Source organism: Apteryx mantelli, chromosome 14 (genome assembly GCF_036417845.1).
Source record: "Apteryx mantelli isolate bAptMan1 chromosome 14, bAptMan1.hap1, whole genome shotgun sequence".
Classification (NCBI taxonomy): Eukaryota; Metazoa; Chordata; class Aves; order Apterygiformes; family Apterygidae; genus Apteryx; species Apteryx mantelli.
Window position 1 is genome coordinate 200,903 of NC_089991.1, and position 21,053 is coordinate 221,955.

Sequence of the window (21,053 nt, forward strand, 5' to 3'; positions counted from 1 at the left end):
GAGAGAGGTGCTGCCGCTGCGCAGAAACGCCGCCGCGACCTGGCTTCAGTGCACTGGCTGCTAGGAAAACCGGTCACGGTAGTCTGCAGATCTGAAGATCCCCACGAACAGGAGTGGAAGAAGCCACGTAGTTTCTTGTGCCTCTCTTCAAAATGTGGCTTTAGCAGTGGTGAGAATGACAAGTGGGAGTTACACGGCACGTAGCCTGCTCTACATTGGGGCAATCCTTTTCTCTGCGCTTCTGCTTTTAGAGGCAAGGCCCCAAATCCTTCAGCTCAGAAGATGGAAAGCGGGGCTACCCTCTTGCTCCTGCCCCTTTATTTGTCCCATTGCCACTCACCTGGTTCATCTCATAGAAGTTGAGCGGGGGCTTGTGCTATCTCATGTTCACCTTATGATGCTGCTTGAGGCCACCTTTCTTGAAGTCCCAGTCAGCAAGCTGTGAGCAGCTGAATGGGAGGCATTGCTGGTATCTTGGCAGTTCAGGCATAGAGGCACTCAAGCTCTGTGGGGAGGGCAAGGGGTACAGTGGGAAGCAGCACTGCAGTCTGTAAGGCTCAAAGGTGTCCCTAATTTCCAGGAGCTTGCTGATAGGATTCACAGGTGAGGCCCAGGCTAAAGAAAGGGGGATTCTGTCTATTACCGTCTTGTGCACGCAGGAGATAGATAGACAGCAGAGGCTTGGCCAAAACTGCAAACACAGGCTTCCTGGGCCTGGCTCTGCTCTGCCAGTGCAACTCCTCAGGAGGTCGTCAGGAACAGAGCAAACGGCAGTGCCTCTTGGGAGGGGGAACTGAAGTCTTTTCCAAAGTAAGAGAGTCCTCTGGGGATGTCTGAGATGCAGTTTGGCATTCAGAGAGGTGTCTTGGCTGCAAGGAGTCTGTCAGGAAGGATGGTTACCAAAGCCTGTGTTGCCTGGAGGGCTGATCCTAGGATATGGGGTCAGGACTTCCCAGGGAGCTCTCTCTGCATGAGACAAAACAGGGAGCCAGTCAAAACATCTCTACTTCTGCCATGCCACCTTTTCAGCCATATTCCGCACGTGTCCTGTGAGGGATCAGCACCACAATATCTAGCCCAGCATCTCCACATCCCATGTAGTAACCCCTTAGAGGTAAGGTCCCGCTTTTAGCGTTCCACTGGGTGAGGCATGCTCAGTGCCTTTCCTGGAGGAGGGTTTGACCCCAGTTGTGCGCTGGCTGAGATCACAGTCCAGTCTCTTAGCTGGTCACCACAATCGCTCATGCTCCCATATGCAAGGGAGCTGCACAATACCACAAAGAAGGCTGATTTTCTAGCTCACCCACGACTCTACGGCTGCTGTCCAGTTTCCATTACTAGTGTTACCTGATGGCTGTGAAGAGCTGGAGCTGCTTATTTCTGGACCGGGGTCCCAGAGTGCGTCATCTCGACCCAGATTTCCCTAAACAGACATTTTTCTTCCAACCAAGTGAGGAAGGATGCAAACATGGTGGGATAGGTGGGGTGGCAAAAGACATTATACAAATGGAGCAAGCCTTGGGGGGGGGGGGGGGCGGAACAGAGCAGGTGGGGACACAGAGCGATAAATCTTCCTCACCCCGGCCTATATTTTGGATATCCAAAACTTACTTGCTTTTCCCTTAGCAGAGCATTAAGATATCCCAGTTGGAGTCTAGATGTAAAGGAAGAGAGGTGATTGCCTCCTTCACCATCCGTGTTTCTCAAAAAGAAACAGCAGAAAAAAAATCTGCTGTGCAAGTGTGACAAGACACCACACAGAAGTGCAGCAGATGCCAGCCACAAAGGAGCACATAAAGCAAAGAGTGTGTTTACTTCCTGATTGCCAGTGGCCACTTCATTCCTGATTTGGGATCACAGGATGGAAAGGAAGGGACGCGGAGCAGGAAGCAAACAATGCTGGACCAGGCAAGGCCAGAGGGATGCGATCCGCCAGTGTCACCGGGCCCAGCTGTCCAGGCGCCCCGCGGCAGTGCAGGGGTCCGGCCGGGGCCGCGGAGAGCAGCGGCTGGGGCAGGAGCCGTGACCGCGCCGCCGCCGCCCCGCCGAGGCGGTCCAGGAGCGACCAGCGAGCGGGGACCGAGGCGCGGAAGCCGCCGCGCCGGGCACTCACCGGGCGGCGGCTCCTCCAGCGCCAGCTGCAGCTGCTCCGCGACCAGCCTGAACACGGCGGCGGCGGCCCCGGCCCGGTGCGGGCGAAAGGGGCCGGGGCCCGCCGCGGCCCGACTGCCGCCCCGGTGGGGTCGGGCCACCCCGGGGCCACTACGGCGCCGTCCAGCAGCAGCAAGGGCAGGTCGGTGCTTCTCCCGGGCGGTGCAGCCAGGTGGCGGGGTCGTCCCGGGGCAGCCACGGCCAGGCGGGTCCCGGAGGCGCCGGCTCGAGCTGCGGGCCGGGGCAAAGAGCCGCTGGTGAGGGCGCCGGGCCGCGGCGGGGCGGACACCGCGGGCTGGGCCGGGCCGGGCCGGGCCGGGCGGCGGGAGAGCCTGCACCTGGGCCGGCCGCCGCAGCGCCCCGGGGCTCACGCATACCTGTCCCTCCACTGCGCCTCCCGAAAGGGTTTCTTCGGACTGCGAGTCACCGGAGCACACTGCTGTGACTCCCAGGAGAGTGGCCAGCCCCTGCCTTGCAAACAAACAGCCGTCTCATTCACCGGTCCAGCAAAGAAACACCATCGAGTTATCTGATGCATTAAACACATTGCAAGCCAGGGCTGTTTCTCTGAAACAGGTTAAGTGGTCAGGTCCCCTCCCTCTATGCCACAGCAGAATGCCTGTTCGGCGAGCATTACAGTAACAGACCTAAGCCCACAGCCTAGATTCGCATGTCCCAGGGGGTGTCAGACTCCAGCCCTTGCAGCAATGATGGGACAGAGATGGGTGACAGCAAGCACAGGGTGCTCTGCACCTAGTCCTTCAGTGCTCACAAAGCAGCTGGAAGGACTGCAGCATGGGCGTTGAACACTGCAGACAGGGATGCAATGGCCACAAGAGCTGGCAGGCATCGAGAGCGTTAGTCTCTCCTCTAAGGAGAGATTCCACGTGCCATGGAGTACAAAATCTCACAGGATGCCTGCTATGCACACTAAGCCTATTACATTTAATAAGCCTGAGCTGCCCGAGAATGGAAGTGTGACAGACACTGGCAAGTGAGAGCACAGAGGAGGATCCACAGGTTTGAATATGTCTAAGATTAGCATGACGAGATTTCCCCCCTTTTTCCTTCCCTCAAAGGGCATCTTGTATATAACTGAGTAGGCACCTAGGGCAACAGACAGAAGCATCTTCCAGAAGTCCTTGTTCATCTTGAGCAGGATACCTGCTAGGAGGATCCCAGGCATGCAGAGCTCGTCTCCACAGCTTGATCTGCATGTCCCAAGAGCGGCGGCTATATTTCTTATACTTGTTTGGAGTTTGAGGGTGAATTCCTGGCTGCCGAGCAGCCCTAAGAGCAAAGCACAGTATCATCAGCAATTAGGAACCTTCTTAAAAACCTTTCATCTGGCAGCAAGTCTCCTCATTCCCCCCAAATGCCAGAAAGTCATGGAGAAACACCCAGCTGCCCTTCTAACAGGAGACTGGTAGAGCACTGGGATTATACCCTGAGATCTCAAGATATGGAAAGGTAGTGAAGTAGTTTGTTCAAAGGCAAAGGGCTGTCACACTGACATTTCAAGCATTTCTCCCCAGTAATATTTATGGCTGGCCAGAATCAGGGTTGTGGGAAATTTAGTAGACCCAGGAACTGTCTCACTTGGGGACTTGCTGAAGGAAAAGCTGGTAGCCCACAGTGTTCTTCCCATAATCAATCTGCTTCTGCCTCCTTTGCAGGACGATCTCGTCTCTCTCAACATCTGACCTGGATAAGGAACAGCCAGCACTAAGACAGGGCAGGACAGACCCTGGCACTGCAGCTCCATGGTGTGAGCACTGACCTGGACGCTGAGCAGGATCCTCGCGGGATGCCTGTCCTTGTCCCAACGCCAACACTGATCATGTTTACACCAGAGGAAAAAGGCTCTGACAACAAGACCTGCCCCAAGTAAGAGGAAATTATTCGGCTGAAGAGGCTCTTCAAATGAAGTCGTTTATTACTAGAAGCACCGCTGCCCTACGCGGTGGTTAGGGCCGCTCTGGCTCTTACAGCGCCTGAAGAGCCGCTTCGCCGCGGTCGAGCGCGACTCGAGCACGCGGAAAACCGTACGGCCCCCGGGAGAGCCCCAGGCAGGCCAGCCCCGCGCATGGGAGCCACTGCCGCTGCCCCGCCGGCGGAAGCCGGGGCTCGGCCCGCGCCGCCGGGGGGGGGGGGGAAGGGCTGTGCCGCCGCCACGACGGCGGCGGCCGAGGGCGGGCAGCGCGGCCGCGGGGGCAGCGACCGAGCCCCGGCACCGCCCGCTCGCACCGCCCCAGCCCGCCGGGGGCTGCGAGGCAGGCCTAGGGCCGGCTGCACCGCCCCGAGGACCAGCCCAGCGGGTAGGGACGCAGGGCCGCCCCGCAGCGACCGCCCGCCCTCAGGCCGGGGCGGCGCGGCGCGGCGCGGCGCGGTCCGGTCCCATTCGGCCCCCCCAGGCGCCGCGCAGTCGCCACCAGCACCCACCCACCTGCCACCGCCCCCTGCCGTGCGGGCGGAGCCTCGCTTTAATCTCCGTGGGGGGGGGGGCCACACCTTTCCGCCAGCTAGGCCGTGATTGGTCGAGCCTCCTGTGCCCGTCCAATGCCTGGCAAGCGCGAGGGCCCGCCCACCAGGCCCGTCTCCTCTTTCAGGACTCGCTGTGCTCGAGCCCCGGGTGCCCCGTCCGCTGTCCCGATTGGCCGCTGTTGGCGGCGGACGCTGTGATTGGCCGGCGCGGGACGGCGGCTGGGCGCCTCCACGTTCTATTTACATTCAAGCGCGGCGGCGGCAGGCGGCATGGCCGGGTCGCCGCGCCCCCCGGGCGGGCAGGGTCCCCGCTCGCGTCGCGGCCCGCGCGCCGGCGGCGGGCTGGTGCCCAGCCTCAGCCTGCTGCCGGAGGCCGACCGCTCGCCGCCCGGCAGCCCCGACCGCCCGCGCACGCCCCTCGCTGACCTGGCGCGCGGCTTCCGCCGGCTCAGTACGGTGCCCGGGTGAGGGCCGGCCGGGGCCAAGGGGTCCCGGGGCTCGGCGGGGGCGGAGCCCCGGGGGGGGCGGCGGGGGCGGGCCCGGGGCCCGGGGCGGTGGGAGGTGCCGGGGGCGGCGGGGGCAGGTGACGGGGTCCGCAGCCGCGCTGACCGGGCCGTGCCTTGCAGGTTCTCCCCCACGCGCCGCCTGGAGCTGTCGGGTCTCAGCGCCGCCGACTCGCCCGCCTTCGGTGCCGCCGCGTCCCCCGGCGGCGGTAAGCGCGGAGCCCGGGGCTCGGCGGCGGCCCGGCGGGGCCGGCCCGGCGCGGGGCCGGCCCGGCGCGGGGCCGCCTCGCCGGGCCGCCGCCTCACCGCGCTTTCTCTCCTGCAGGCTGGGCGAACTCCCCGGGGGCGCGGGACGGCCCGTAAGTCGCGGCGCGGGGGGAGGCGGCGGGCGGCCCCTGCCGCCGTCCCGGGGCCGCCCCGCCGCGGGGCAGCTCGGCTCGGGCCCGCCCGTCACCCACCTTCAGCCCGGCTTGCTGACGAGCCTGACAGTTATTCTGGGGAGCGGCAGCATCGCGCTCTTCCAATAAATTATTTCTGAGCCTGACGAGCGCGGGTCGACTGTCAGTAGGATTTCTTCTCCCCCCCCCTTTTTTTGTGATAATTATTTGCTATGCTGATTAGGAGGAACTGGAAGGGTGTATGTACCTCTGGAAGGTTTGCTTTCTACACTGTTTCTTCTGTGCTTCTGTAAAAAATGGTTGTTAACATGTGGCTGTTTGAGTGGACTCTATAAGACAGTTTAACGAGCAACCCTTCCAAACTTATTCTTCTAAGCAGATGGCTTGTTTTCTCAGGATTTTAGTCATTGATATATGCATCTTTCTGGCCCCAACACTAGCCAGAAATAATTTCTACTGTGTCTCAAGTGATACGCTGCTGTTGCTTTTTAAGAAACTCATGGCACTTCTTAGATGACTGGCTTACATTTTGTAAAAAAGAAACCACTGCTTCTACAGCAGCTTCAGGGAAAAGACTGAGATTTAAATGGGACACAGAAATTGCATTTATTCTAGTTAGGGCAGTACTCCACATGAACAGGTGAAATGAAATTACCTACTATATGCAGCTGCCTGTTGAAAATCTGACTAGCAATTTTCCTCCCTGCAGAGTGTCACAGAAGCAGCATGTGAGACCTTTCCTGGTAAGCAGTTCCCCTTCACTGGAAGAAGGGCTACACCTGTCAGGGAACAGCCAAAAGGAAGATAATGTTTGAGGCGCTCGAGTACTGGGCTGTTGGCTGCGGTTCTCAGGATTCACAGTGAATGTTTCTTGTCCATTTTAGCCACAGGTGCTGTGCTCTACACCAGGTTTCAAAGATGCCGTGCAGCAAGACAGCAGGGAGATTGATAGTCCCACAGAGGTGAGTTTGTTTTCAGGCAGGTAAAAGTCATGGTGGATATTTAGTGGTAGCTTGAAACTGTGCTCAGTACAGGAACCAGAATCTGTGAGGGGGCAAATCTGCAGAATCTGGGTTCCGCAAATCCCTTTAGCGGTTTGGGAGGGGCATCCCTTATGCAGGGATTTGTGCCTGCTTACTGCCATGGTGATTTCCCTTATATAGGCATTGGGGCTGAGGGATGCTGGCTTTCAGCATTACTGAAATGCTTCAGGTCTTTCTCCTCATCCTTTTCAGGAGAGTAGCTGGTTTAAGTACTCAGGCTGGCATGTACCTCAGGCCCTGCTGTTTCAGAAGAAAGGCCCAGACCCTCTGACCCACCTCACTCCTCCACTTGTGAGTTCATGCTTCAGTCTCTCAGTAGGGTGCTGAGGCAATAGTATCATGGTAGCCCAAGCCTGGGTCAGGAAGGTCTGACCTTGCCTCTGTGGGTAGAGAACAGGGCACTGTCTGCTATTTGTCTGAAGAAATTTCCAGTAGGAAACTGGAAACTGCAGAGATGTCTGTGTACATGTATATCAATGTACGGTGGTTTTGTGATGGAGCAGCTAGTGAATTTTGCTATGGACCAGCCATAGCTAATGCTCAGAGGGATTAACCTGTTCAGCCATGCCAAGAAAGCTTCACTGTCTGCAATTACTTTTGCTCAGCAATAGAAGAACAAGTGTAAGTTGAGCAGTGCTATAGGGCTATATAGGGCATAACCATTTTCTATTTCCCTGGAAGGACACAGGGAGCTTGCAGTTTGAGATGAAAGATCTGGGCAGCCCGATTGCTGTCACAGGATCTCATGCACAGAGAATATCGGGGAGCCTCAGTGGTTTTGCAGAGCTGTTCCCTGATGAACAAGAAGAGATGGAGGTAAGCAAGGAGGTAAGCACAGTAGCTTATGCTTCATGGTGTGACTTGCTGGGTGGGGAAGTAAGCATTGCACAGTTTTTGCTGGGCTGAATTGCCAGGTTACCATGAGCCCATATGCATTAGAGAGCATTTCTGTTGTTCTGCTCAGGTTGTTACCGGGCAGCTTTGATAGCTGTTATTTAGAGGAAGTTTTGGGACCCTGTGTAGCAGATAGAAGGTGTAGACCTACCTCTCTTCCATGTCTGGGGAAATGCAGTTGACTGAGACATGTAGAACAACCTTCCTGGATATATGACAAATTTTTTCAAGTGTATTCTGCTTTCTCACTTGAACATAATCTCCACATCAGCCATGGATGCAAATGCTCACAGGTTACCCTTGGTTGTGGCAATTGCCCGTGAGCTCTGCTGGTGTTTAATGCTCCCTGTGCTTTTCACCTTTCCTTCATCTCCCATTCCTTCCCCATTCATCAGAAGCTGGTAGCTGGGGATCTGTCTTCCAGCATGGCTGTCTTGCTCTCTGGACCCCTTCTCACCCAGGACATCAATATCAGTGAGGTGAGTGCATTACCTTACAAATGTGTTATGGGGAAGGGCCTAGACAGGGCCCAGGATTTGAGGCAACAGCTTTTGCTTCTAGTCAGTTGTTTGGATTTGCATCATTTGGCATCCACTCATTGTCATGGCAAGGGCAGCTATTTTACCTCTAGCTTGACAGGACTCTGTAGGAGGGGACCTGCATAATCCCCCTGCAGGGTTGACAGTGCTGCTCTCCCAATGCAGTGTCCTCTGTGACTTGTTTTTCTACTCTGGGCCAGGTCTCCATGAACAGAAGCTGTCTGTACCGCTCTCCTTCAATGCCAGAGAATTTGAACAGGCCAGTACTGAAACGAATAGTAAAGTGCCAGGATAATGAAACTCCTATAAAGGTGAAACGGAGGTGCAGCCGAGCCCGTAATGAGCCAGAGGGGGTAAGGGAGCTGGCCATGAACATCAACCTTCTCCATTTATACTGTGGCATTTGAGTCTGGTCCCTCCCCTTACATTTCTCTGCAACTAGAAGCAGCACCATCTGGGTCTGCACAAAGAAAAACCATCTCAGGCAGCATGTTCTGGGGATAGCCCAGCCTGCAGGTGAAAAAGCCTGAGACTCTGCAAGGGCTGCCCATCAGATGCTGTAGAGCTGCAGTACTCGCATACTGTGGACAATTGCTGATGGTTGTTTTGTTGCAGGATGTGACCCTGAAGAAGACAGCTTCGCTCTCCAACATGGACATCATCAAAATCCTAGATCAGGACAATGGCCTCAGACAGCTCATTGGGGACTTCTCCAAAGTAAGTGTCTGTTCTAGCCCCCTGCTCTCAGACAGGGCAACTGAGAGGAAGAACTGGCAGAGGTTTCAGAGCTGAATGATTTTCCCAGTTGCACAGCATCAGGATGAAAAAGGAATTCATTTGGTCCCTCTGTGAAACAAATTTGTATTCAAATGAAGTACCTGTCACCATATGGGGGCATAAGGAAGAAGACAGTGATGATTCCAAGCAACCTCAAATTACATGTTCAGATATACATTTATGGGTCTTTTGGGAGGAAGAGAGGGAACAGCTGCTCTAGATATGAGTGCTGATGCCCTATGGGGCTTTAAGAACAAGGAGCCTGGCAGTAATTGCTCTTCTGAGCTGTTATTGCTGTCTTCTCAGGTGTATGCGCTACCAACAGTGACAGGACAGCATCAAGATCTGCGCTACATCACTCCAGAGACTGTGAGCAATGGTCTTTCCTCCTGTCCACTCCCTGTGAGACTGGGTGTCCTTCTTGCCATACATAAACATGCTGTCCAATTGCTTCTTCGCCTTCCTCACTAATATGCTTCAATATCCAGGGAGTTTAGTGAGGCCTGGCGCTCTCTGTCACTTGCGTAGCCCCTCTGCTATTTCTGGATGCAGGCTAAGGTCATGGGTGTATTTATATTAAACCTAGTGAAACAGCCCCTTCCCAAACAGCTCATACTCTGCAGCCAGAGCACTCTGTCTTGGCCATGCCCCCCCCCCCATTTTTCTTTTCCACCATCACAATTCTATGAAAAAATATATTCTATGTTTTACAGGTGGCTGCTCTGCTCTCTGGGCAATTTCAAAGCCTGATTGACAAGTTCTACATCCTTGACTGCCGTTACCCTTATGAGTACAAGGGAGGGCACATCAAGGTGAGGGAGCTGGGTAAGCCATGGTGGAAGGGGGCTGAGAGGGAGGGGAAGGAGAATGGGTGGAGAGCCTTAAAGAGATGAAGCAAGATCATGGGAGGCAGCAGCATGATTGGGGTATTAAATGTGTTTGTCATAGCAGGCTGTTGGATAAGGTGATATTGCTGAGGGCTGATGGCTGTTTTCCCCATGCAGGGAGCTGTTAACTTTCACAGGCAGGAAGACATCTTTGAATTCTTCCTGAAGAAGCCTCTCCTCCCTTCTGTGCCACAGAAACGCCTGATCCTTGTGTTCCACTGTGAATTCTCCTCTGAGAGGGGCCCCAAGATGTGAGCTCTAACCTTGACTATTTCTGGTGGGTGGGAAGAAAGTGCCTGTAGCAAAAATAATGGTTCATGCTGAGAGGTAAGTCCTTCCCTGGCTGACTGCTCCCTTCTTGTCATTCAAAGGTGCCGCTATCTTAGGGAAGAAGATCGTGCCATGAATGAGTACCCTGCACTGCATTATCCAGAGCTGTATGTCCTGAAGGGAGGCTATAAGGAATTTTTCCCTGAGTACAAGGTAATGGCAGGACCTCTGGGCAAGAGGTAGAGATTGGAGAAAATACCATGAGGATACCCTGGCACGGTATAGCCATCTACCCAGTGTCTATCTGTTACGGAAGGGTATAGAAAGGTGGCAAACATGGACTGATATTTCCCTGGAGTCTAGCAGCTTGTGGCATCTTTGTATCTAATAGTCCTCAGTAGGATTTTCTTCCATAAATGTTTCCGTCTTATTTTTTTCAAACCAATGTAAACTTCCAGCATTCATACTGCTCCATAACTGACTTCCTGAGCTTAACTGTACCTTGTGTGTTCTGAACACCTGCTTTCTTTTGGTGTCTACAGTATTGTACTGAGGGTCTGCATAGTTTTCCTGTTCATGCTCTCCAAGCCACTTGGGGGTCTTCTAGACCTCTGACAGGTCTTCCTCAAACATTTCTTCTTGACTGAAGAATCTCAGCATATTCAACTCTTCCTCACCAGGAAACCATTTCCTGCTTTTGATCACCTGTGTCACCTTCTCTGTACCTTTTCCAACTCTGTTACATTCTTGGAGGGCCCAGAAGGACTTTATACAGTTGCATAACGATCTTCTCTGTTTTGTTGTTTATTCTTCATATTTGATTAGGTTTTAGTTTTGGTTTTGGCCATTACTGCGCTTATGAGAACTGATATCATAATAGGCAGTTTTGTGAAACTCCCAAGACCTTCCCTGTGAATAGTCTGTGCAAAACTGATCATTGTTTATGCAAAGCTAGAATTGTTTTCACCCTATAAGAGTTGAGGTAGCTAAAGGTACTCATGGAGTTCCTAGTTTGTTTCACAGAATAGTTGAGGTTGGAAGAGACATCTAGTCCAACCCTCCTGCTCAAGGCAGGATCAGCTACAGCAGGTTGCCCAGGACTGTGTCTGGTCAAGTTTTGAATATCTCCAAGGTTGGTGACTCCACAGCCTCTCTGGGCAACCTGCTGCAGCGTTCAACCACCCTCACCATTTAAAAAAAAAAAAAAAAAAAAAAAAAAAAGCTTCCACCCCCCCCCCCCATATGCTCAGATGAAATTTCCTGTGTTTCAATTTGTGCTCATTGCCTCTTGTCCATTCACTGGATACAACTGAGAAGAGTCTGCCTCAATCTTCTTTACATCCTCCCATCAGATATTTAAATGCATTGATAAGATCTGCCCTCAGTCTTCTCTTCCCCAGGCTAAACAACCCCAGCTCTCTAAGCCTCTCCTCATATGAGAGATGCTCCAGTCCCTTAATTATCATTGTGGTCCTTCACTGGGCTTGCCCCAGTAAGTCCACGTCTCTCTTGTACTGGAGAGCCCAGCACTGGACCCAGCACTCCAGTCTGAGTCTGGTCTCACCATTGCTGAGTATGGGGGGAAGGATCACCTTCCTCCACCTGCTTGCAACGCTCTTCCTAGTGCAGCCCAGGATACTGCTGGCCTTCTTCACTGCAAGGGCACATTTCTGGTCCATGTTCAACTTGTGTCCATCAGAATCTGCAGGACTGTCTCTGCAAGGCTGCTCTCCAGCTGGTCATCCAGCCTGTATTGGTGCATGGGGTTATTCCTCCCCAGGTGCAGGGATTGGCACTTCCCTTTGTTGAACTTTGAGGTTCCTCTCCGCCCATTTCTCCAGTCTGTAGAGGTCCCTCTGAATAGCAGTGTAACCAATTTGGTGTGTCAGCCACTACTCCCACTTCTGTAACATCTACAAACTTGTTGAGGGTGCGCTTTGCCCCATTGTCCAGGTCGTTAACAAAGATGTTAAACAGTATTGGACACAATATTGACCCCTGAAGTACACCACTAGTGACTGGTGTCAAGCTGGACTTCATGCTGCTGATCACAACTCTCTGAGCCCGGCAGCTCAGTCAGTTTTCAGTCCACCTCACTGTCTACTTATCTAGCCTGTACCTCATCAGCTTGTCCGTGAGGATGTTATGGGAGGCAGTGTTGAAAGCCTTTCTAAAGTGGAGATAAACATCATCCACTGCTCTCCCCTCATTCACTAAGCCAGTCATTTCATCACAAAAAGCCATCATGTTGGTTAAATACAATTTCCCCTTTTTAAATCCATGCTTACTACTCTAGATCACCTTCATGCATCTGAAAATGGTTTCAAGGATCAGTTGCTCCATTACCTTCCCAGGGATTGAGGTTAGGCTGACCAGCCAGTTGGTCTCCAGATTGTCCTTGAAGATGACTGACACTTGTTTTCTTCTGGTCCTGAGGAACTTCTCCCAGTCACCGCAACCTTTTAAAGATAATTAAGAGTGGTGTTGCAATGACATCAGCCAACTCCCTCAGCACTCTGGGTGTATCCCATCAGACCCTATGAATTTGTGTGCATCCAATTTAACTGTTTTGTAACCTGATCCTCCTCCCGTATCAGACAGTGGACTGTGCCCCTGTCTCACCCGTAGGTCCTGGCTATTGGACAAATCATGATTCTGCCCACAGTGAGAACATACTGGCTGCTGTGATAAAACCTCTGATTATCTGCCCAGCATCCCCTAATGCTAACCACTGAACATTATGTGTTTTCCCTTCATTTCTCAGGACCTATGTGAACCCCAGAGCTACTGCCCAATGCACCATCAGGATTTCAAAGCAGAGCTGATGAAATTCCGCACCAAGAGCAAGTCATGGAATATGGAGCGGAGGAAGCGTGACCAGATCACTCGCCTCATGAAACTGTGAGCACCAAAGCAATACCTGGAGTGGAAGCTTCTTAAAAGGGCTCTGTCTTCCAGAACAAAGCTATGGTCTTTGAAGACAGTCAGACTATAAAGGTGAAAGAAAGGAGCCTTGTCCTGTTGAGACTGCTAGGACAAATAAGATCTGTTTAAAAAATCTTGACATTCTCTCTGAGAGACACTGGCTGAACATAACGCCACAAATAAGGGTGTAGCACAGCTGCCTGGAGAAGAACAGGCTTTGTTCACTGAAGACTGAGCCAACTGCTAGGCTGTCTTGCTTAAAGGCTGCAAGACAGTGTATGTCATGGGTTGGGCTCTCACCCCTCCTGCTCCAGACAGGAGTCTCCATGTTCCTGTTTAATGTGGATTTTTGTTGTTAGTTGTCACTTATGACTGGAATAATAAACAGCTAGAACAGACCAAAGTGTTTTAGCACTGGTCCTTCCTCCCTGTGGCAATTCAGTGTTAAGAAAGCAAAGCATTCAGGTGCTTCTGGTTATCTAAAATGCTGATTTCTCAGCCCATCATCAGCCAGGATCAGGTATGCCCAGCAAGCAAGTCTCCAGCAACTCCCTCTATTAAAGATCAACAGTGAGAGCTAGAAAAATGCTAACTTCTCTATTATGTTTTATTGATAGGTCAGCCATAGTCTTCCCAAGCAGCAGCTATTAAACCACAATTACAAGTACTGTAATTCTTGAATATTGGCTCACTGTAATTGAATTGCTGGTATCTCCATTTAGACTCTTTCGGGTGGGGATGACAAGGCTGAAACTCCGATAGCTTTACATATATAGCACCAGCCAGTAGATGAAGGTAGCAGATAGCTTTCTGTAGGGGAAAGCTGCTCAAATTGTCCATGTAGATGTTTTTACAGCCTCCTATGGAGCAGCTAAGGGTGGCTGCTTTCAGAGACAGACCAAGGCTAGATGAAGCTCTATCTTGCCTCTTCTAACATCCTAAAGGTTTGCAATGGGCACTGAGAATGTGTGTAGTAAGAGAACAGACTTAGCTTTGTGACCCCTGAAGTTAAAATATTACCAAGCTAAAGAAATATTGATGCTAACTGAGGGTTAATCATCATACAGTAGCAGCTTGTATGTTCTGCTTTATAGCCAAGTTACCTCTCACCACAGAGCTCGCAAATACAATTAAAAAAGGCACAAAATGGAGGCAATGATAGCAGAGGATAAAAAGAAGCAAATACTGCTCTTCTGTTAGAATTCGGTTAGGTGCCAAAGGAAAAAGAATTGTAATCTACCAGCCATTTGTTCTACTGGTATCTTTTAACTTTCTCCTACCCCAAGAAGAAACATTTTTTGAGACCCATGAATCTCAGAAGATAGGCCATATTCACTTATCAGCTCTTACCTAGCAGAACCCATCTGAGAGGAAAAGAACAATAAGATCTTGTTCAATAGTGAGAGAATCACCTTTTCCATGCATATGCTGGAGATGGTAGGAATAAACACAGCACTGTCCCTAGCAGTATTTTCTTCACACCACTTTGTGCATGCTTGTCTTTAAGGGGTGAGGTGATTGACAGAGCTGCCTTTCTCTGGCTATGCACCCAGAGGGGCTCTGCACAGGGCTCCTAGGCACAGTATGGGGAAGGGACCCACAAGATGGCACTCCTGCAGCACTGCCGGGGACCATGGCCATGCTCTGGCGCAGCAACTGCTCTTCCAGCACATCTCACTCCTAGGAAAAAGGGAGAGGAAATTAGGACAGGTGCCTCCTGAGAGATGGTACAAACAAACTGCAGAGCCCAGCAGAATATCTAATGTTCCTGAGCCTTACCCCCCACCACCACCAGGGCATTATGTGAGCTGCAGTCTCCAGTACAGGAACTGTACCCTGTATATATGTGATCAAGCAGAGATAGCTCTGTACTCCTTTGTGGTACTGCTTTGTGTTACTCCTAGCTATCCTGCCTTTCCAACTCTGTGACCACCCAGTGAGCAGGGCCCTGATCCGGGGCTCTAGCTGGGACATCATCTTCCATTTTACTACAAATTACCTAGGTCTTTGGGGTAAAAGAGATGCATGAGCATACTAGTGATAGAGCTCCTTTAAAGCCTCTCTGAATGGAGCACAGTGAGGTAACTTCCCAGGCTGCCAACAGTATCCCACTGATAGTTTTTAGGGCTAGTAATTAGCTGGATGCTTAAAAAAAAAATGGGAAGGAAGAATTAAAGGAGAGGTTTTTTTTGGAGGGAAAGCAAAGAAATTGGAAATCCTAGAAACCTTGTTGCCAGGGGCAGGACTAGTAGAAAAAGCCTTGTCCATCTGGACACAGCAGCTCTATGTTGTGGTTCAAAGTCCTGCCATGTGGGAGCGGCTCGTACCTGGGTCTTTCCTGGTAGTCTCTAAAGCACCTAATGCTGCTGATAAGATGCAAAGTAAACATCAGCCCCTGTGCTGCTGCCCTGCCATGTGCCCATCTCTGTTATGGCCAAAGAGGTGAAAATGTGCAGGAGTGATTAAAATAAAACCCTGCTGCAAGCAGCTGGAGCCTGCTGCCTCCAGTGCTGTCCTCCACCTGGGGTGAGGGTGGCAGCAGGGAGAGACTGATCTTTACTGGCTAACATGCCTGGGGGTCTTCTGTCTCATGGCTCTGAATGAACAGAAACCCAGTCCATTTCACTACTGAAAGCAGCTTGTAGGGCTGCTACTGAATCAAGGGGAAATAGCCTAATACATGTTCTGTCAGTTCATTTCTCTTGTGTCTGTTTAGGTACCTTGCCAGCCTACGGAAACAGTAAAATCTTGTTCTCAGTGCCATTATTTTTCTGTCTGTTATCATGTTCAGTACAGCCTGTGCCTCTGAACAGCTGCTGCCCCTAAAGCACTGCAGCATGTGCCTGGGTCTGTCTTGCCACTGCCACATCCACTGTCCTGCATGCTAATTTAGCTTCACTTCAGGCAAGGAGAGAGCAAGTAGCTGCTTTGACAATATGCATCCTCAATATACCAAGATCAAAACAACAATACAGTATTTGCAGGGCTCATAGTGCATCACTTAAATGTCTTTGAATCAAAATCTAGTGGAATGTGTTATTAAGACTAAAACTGGGCTGAGGTTGCTACTTGTTCTATGTTTTTGTCTCTGAAAAAATAAGGCTTAAGGTAGTACAACAGTGTTGTTAGAAGGAACTTGTGCTTTCCTCTCTTTAAGGAAGATTTTGGGATTCCCCTTACAAATAGTTTTCCTTCTGAGCTGCTCATCACTTAGGTTGCTCCAGAATCTCTCAGACAAGCATGTGCACACTAACCATGCCATTAGACAAGTAGGTGGGAAGGGACTTACGGAGTCTCTAGTTCAAAGCCTGCTCTAGGTGGTACTATCATCAACACTAGAGCAGGTCAGCTGTGGCTTTTCCTACAAGTCTTGAAAAATGCTAAAGGATGCAGACTCCAACATTTCTCTGGATAACCTATTCTAGCATTGCACCAACTTCTTAGTGAAAAAGCTTTTCCCAGTGTCCTGTCTGAATCACTCAAGCTACCTCTTGTGGCCATTGCCGCTTGTTATGTCACCTGCCATTACCAGCAAGAGTTTGGCTTTTTCATCTTTATAAATCACCTTCAAGTAGTTGTAGGCTGCTAATAGATGGCCTCTAAGCCTCCTCTTTGCCATCCAAACATGCCCAGCTCCCTTAACCTCTCTTTGCAGGGTCATATGCTACCATCTTGGTAGCCCTTCACTGGACCCTCCCTAGTTCCTCCACATCCCTCTTGAACCTGGTGGGTAAGAAACTGCACACAGTATTTCCAGGTGTGGCTTTGCCAGCGCAAAGTAGAAAGGAGTAACTTTCCTCAGTTCTCTGGCCATGCTCTTCCTAGTGTAGTGTAGTACGTGGTTTGTCTTATTCAGGATGAGAGCACACTGGTGCAACCTCCAAGTCCTTTTCAGTAGGGCTGCTTCTCAGCCAGTCAGTTCTCAGCCAGTATGGATGCATGGGATCATTCTGCCCTGTTGCAGAATTTCAAGCTGCTTCCTGAAATTCACAAGTCTCTGTTGGCCCAGCGCTCAAATTTCTCAAGGTCCCTCTGCACTGAAGGTCTGTTATTCAGCACATCAATCACTCCCCGCTAAATTAATATCATGGTAAATTTGCTAGTTCCTGTTTCCTGTGGGATGACTTAAGGAGAGTTATTCTCACCAAAGATGTAGTCTGTCCATTGAGATATATGACTTTGTAGCTATCCAGACAGGCACCTAAATGTCTCACTCTTCCTGTTGTGAACTACATTGAGGCTAAAATACAGGACCAGCTTTGAATGCTTTAATTATAGGAACAAAATAATAGAACTACTGGAGCCAAAAGTGGCCAAATACCACAGGTACTGAAGCAAAAAAGAAAACTGTGGCTAGCCGCTTTGGATGGCAAGTCCCTGAACTTTCTTTGGCAATGAGCAGCCGGAGCTGTTCAGGGCACTAGCAATCATGTTAGGAAATGAAAAAGGTTTTGTTTGGTTTTCTGTGAATATAGACATTAACTTCTGCTGCCCTGTTTGCTTTAGGTTAATGTTTCCATAGTGTACAGGTGTTAATGTGAGTTGTGAGTGTCTGTTGTCTGTCTCTAGCCCTGTAAAGAGCAGAGTGTTGTGCTGTAAATATTAGCCCAGGCAGAGAAGTGTTTGCACAGCCTTCCTCTATGCTGCCTCCTGCAGTAGTACTCTGTTAGTACTCCTTACAAACAGCCCAGGCCCAGCTGTCTGAGTCTCAGCATCTTCTGCTCACTGATGAGCAGAGACTGCATTGCTCAGTGACAAGCTCTGGTTTTGACTCAAAAAGGGTTGTAGTGATCAAATCCTATAAAATACAGCAAAAGTGCCAATATGCTATAATCTTCAGAAGATGAGTATTATACTAAATAAAAAAAGGTACAACTAAGCAATTTAGTACATATTGCAAACAAAATGCTTGTTTGGTCAAACACATTCTTCCCTGACTGTGGCAGTCCCAGATGTAAAGAAGAAATGCCTGGTACATCACTGAAATTGCTGCATGCTTTAATACAGTGGTATACAGTCATTTCAGAGGGAGACTAAAGATCTGTGTTCTCATTTCATCCAAATGAACTCCCCAGTGTTCATTGCTGTTGAGCTGAACAGAAGAGAAAAGTGAAACAATATCCTCCTGCAGATTTTGTGGGGATCTTCCACCACTGCAGAGAGGAGCAACTAATGAGAAGACAGCACGGGCATGTTGAATGGACTTGGTCCACAGAGGAGCCTGCCTGCACCTCACACATAGTCTAAAATAAGATGTAACATAGATATGGACTGCCATGTGTCCAAACCTGCTGAATGAGTTCTTACTATAATATATGACAAACTTTCACGCACTGTATCAAGTCCTTCATAGCCTGGAAACAATCTGAGGAAGATAAACTGTGATAGCTCCAATGAACTTCAAGAACAACACAAAGGCCTGTCTGGAATTCTCTTGGTAAAAGTCTGGAGCAGCACAGAAACTGACTTGTACTCACCATTTAGTGTCCTGTTAACCAGACATCCATCTGGGCTACTCCGTTGAACCCAAAGAACGCCATCAGTGACACTAGGACCCTCGTGAAGATTCCTGTTGCCACAGCAAGGCCAATGGAAGGCCTTTGTACATGTTGTGGTCCCAAATTCTTGCAAGGTGTGGATCTTTTTGATGAACTATTCTGGTAAGGAAGCAAAAGGTAGGCAAACTGTATGTCAGAGTTGCAAATTAATCCTCATAATGGTCAACAACATTGGAGTTGTCAGCCATCCTCTTAACTTTGCACATGAAGGCATTTGGCTGCCTTAGACTGAAAGTGGATCAACATCATCTTTTCCTTTTTGAGTCCAAAAATACACAGTGCAAAGCCCCTTCTCCCCAAGGTGAGACAGACCAGCCTTTATCTTCTCTCACCAAGCCAACAAAACATGTCATGGGAGAGGGGACTCTGAAAAGGCATGGGGCAGGAGGATTGGAAAGCAGAAAGGTTCCAGTATCAATAGCCAAGAGCCAACTAAGTTGCACTAGCCAGTGATGGAAGCCAAGACATGACAGGAATTAACTAATCTGTCTACAAAAGAAAGTGAAAGTGAAGAAAAATGAGAGACTGAATCCAGAAGAGGAAGGTCAAGATTTTTAGCCACATTTTTGGAGGTGCTATTTGTAGGAAGAGGAAAACAAATGCAGTATTAAAGACAATATAAGGGAAAAAGTCTTTTGGTTTAAGTGCCTGCGGTATCCACATACTTACAGGTAGTGTATGGACAAGCGCTCAAAGTGGTATTAAGGCTAGGAAGATCAACTGCTGGTTTGCAGGGTGTGATGGTGTGCTCCTTTCCCCCCCGATGTGCTCTCTCCCCCTCAACCTGACCTCCCTGTAAACAGCACGTATGCAGGGGCTAATTGAGCATGCGCCAACTAAGGCCCGTCTAGCATGCAAACATGACTATGAGTCAATCATCTCCCCCCCCATAAATAGGGGGCAGCCCAGCGCCCATTGAGCTCTCCTGCACGGCAGTGGGCTGCACTGCAGAACCTCCCCTTGAGCAGGGACACCTCTCAAGGTTACTCCTCGAGGTTGAGAGAGATTCCTTACTTGCGACAGATCCTCGGTAAGTGATTAATAGCATGCTGAACTTTTGAGAACTTCGCAAAACTTTCCTGAGTTATAGCTCTGACTAATTGCGCGCATAAGGCTCCTTTCAGAAGGAGTTTAGAAAGCAAGGGGGTCCTTTCCGAACCTCGTGACTCAATGGGAGTGTCTCCTTCACGCACACTCCTTTAGACTTGAACCATTGACCAAGTCTGGGACTAAGATTGGATCCAGCTGCACCCAGGCTCCTCTCAGAAGTAGTTCAGAAAGCAAGGGGGTCCAGTCTGAACCTACTGACTCAACAGGAGGGTCTCTGTTGTGTGTGCATCTGACCCTGTCCTTCAGGCAGTAAATAACTGAGTGAACCTTGCCAATCGAACCTCATTAAATCATTCTTATTTACAACTGAACTTTGTTAAGTCGCTATCTTACCGCAATAAACATAGTGCTGCTTCCCTCTTACGAGTGAAGTGCATCACTCCTTCGTGACATAGGGTTAGTAATCAAATATCCTCCTTTACTCCAAAGCTTGGATATGTAATAATATGACGTGTATGTCAATGGAGTATCTACTGCCCTGGAGTGAATAACAACCTGAGGACTAGGATCCAGAATTTGTGGCTTTTACAGTTAACTTTACTATCAGAGATTCACTGAATGACCTTGGACCAGTCATTGCTCTGTGTCCCCATTTAGCCAACTGTAAAACAAAGAGCATATTGATCTCTCAGTGGTTACATAACACTTAATTAGCAATATTAACCCCTTTTATTATGGAGCTGTGGACATACAGAGTTAATTTTATGCTAATGAATTTATTCTAATAGGTGCTATCTAAAATATCAGGAGAGTCATTAGTACTTCCCACCAGTAAGTCAGCTGGCTGATAGAAAAAAGCAGCAGGTATGCTGTGGGTTCATGTCCATACAGAGAATAAAATTATTTTTATTGGAATGCTTTGGGAGGCCTTGTACACGGGGTAGGCGCTACCATTTTCCATTAGAGGCTTTTGGATTGTAATCTGCATTACAAGGATCTGAGGATCCAGAATCATGAATAATTAAACAAAAATGAGAGGCAAACCAAGGCAGTAGCAGGAGGGGTGAGGGGAAGAATTGTACAAGGTTGCACTGGTTGTGCTGCCTGTAGTGTACAGGGGTGAAAAGATAGGAACTATGACTGCTATAAAAGCAGTTAGTTCTCTTTGGCTTATGATTCTCAGCAGCAACAGTTAAAACCAGACAACCTCCCTGAGGATGAAATAATTATGAAACAGGCAATGCAAACCTGATGCCTGGTCAGCCTGCATACAGCTGTCCTCTTCAGTCTCAATGTACATCGAGCAGGGAAGCATTTACCTGAGAGAATAAAAGCAGAAGATGGTTTGCTCCAGGAGTCAAAGAAGAACAAGTTCTGTCTTCAAGGGGTTTGAAGTTCAGTAGAAGGGAACTGTGCAGCTCTGTATTAATGCTGGCTCTGGTTCTGTGAGATAACTGGTTGCCTGCCTGACCAGGACAGACTACAGAATGCTTCCCTCAGCTCTGCAGAAAGGACAGCCCATCATACAAATATGTGCAGAAAGGGCACCCTCCAACAGCAAGTTGCTCAAGAGC

General features: G+C 50.0%; 1 protein-coding gene and 1 long non-coding RNA gene across 8 annotated transcripts in view; one reads left to right on the forward strand and one right to left on the reverse strand.

Moving 5' to 3' along the window:
• The first annotated feature begins 3,787 nt into the window (after nucleotides 1-3,787).
• CDC25C (cell division cycle 25C) lies at nucleotides 3,788-13,262 on the forward strand. Of its 5 annotated transcripts, none has more exons than XM_067305027.1 (13): nucleotides 3,788-4,038; nucleotides 6,246-6,279; nucleotides 6,421-6,498; nucleotides 6,772-6,870; nucleotides 7,261-7,407; nucleotides 7,869-7,952; nucleotides 8,213-8,365; nucleotides 8,628-8,729; nucleotides 9,096-9,158; nucleotides 9,503-9,601; nucleotides 9,794-9,927; nucleotides 10,048-10,159; nucleotides 12,711-13,262. In XM_067305027.1, exons 1-13 carry the CDS (start codon nucleotides 3,959-3,961, stop codon nucleotides 12,849-12,851), a joined length of 1,326 nt encoding a protein of 441 aa, XP_067161128.1. In that variant the 5' UTR covers nucleotides 3,788-3,958; the 3' UTR covers nucleotides 12,852-13,262. The 5 variants fall into 5 exon arrangements, with proteins under 5 accessions (XP_067161128.1, XP_013801395.2, XP_067161130.1 ...); XM_013945941.2 differs by having other exon boundaries at nucleotides 7,261-7,395; XM_067305029.1 differs by lacking the exon at nucleotides 9,096-9,158.
• LOC106487225 (uncharacterized) overlaps nucleotides 8,744-21,053 on the reverse strand; it is a 50,222-nt gene continuing 37,912 nt past the window's right edge. For 2 of the 3 annotated variants that reach the window (XR_010885657.1, XR_010885656.1), the window contains exons 2-5: nucleotides 20,728-20,798; nucleotides 18,349-18,528; nucleotides 14,284-14,551; nucleotides 11,198-12,405 (exon numbers count right to left, since the gene is read on the reverse strand). This is a non-coding gene — a long non-coding RNA (uncharacterized lncRNA). Of the gene's footprint in view, nucleotides 8,859-11,197; nucleotides 12,406-14,283; nucleotides 14,552-18,348; nucleotides 18,529-20,727; nucleotides 20,799-21,053 lie in introns of those variants that run through there. The other variant, XR_010885658.1, reaches the window with a different exon arrangement.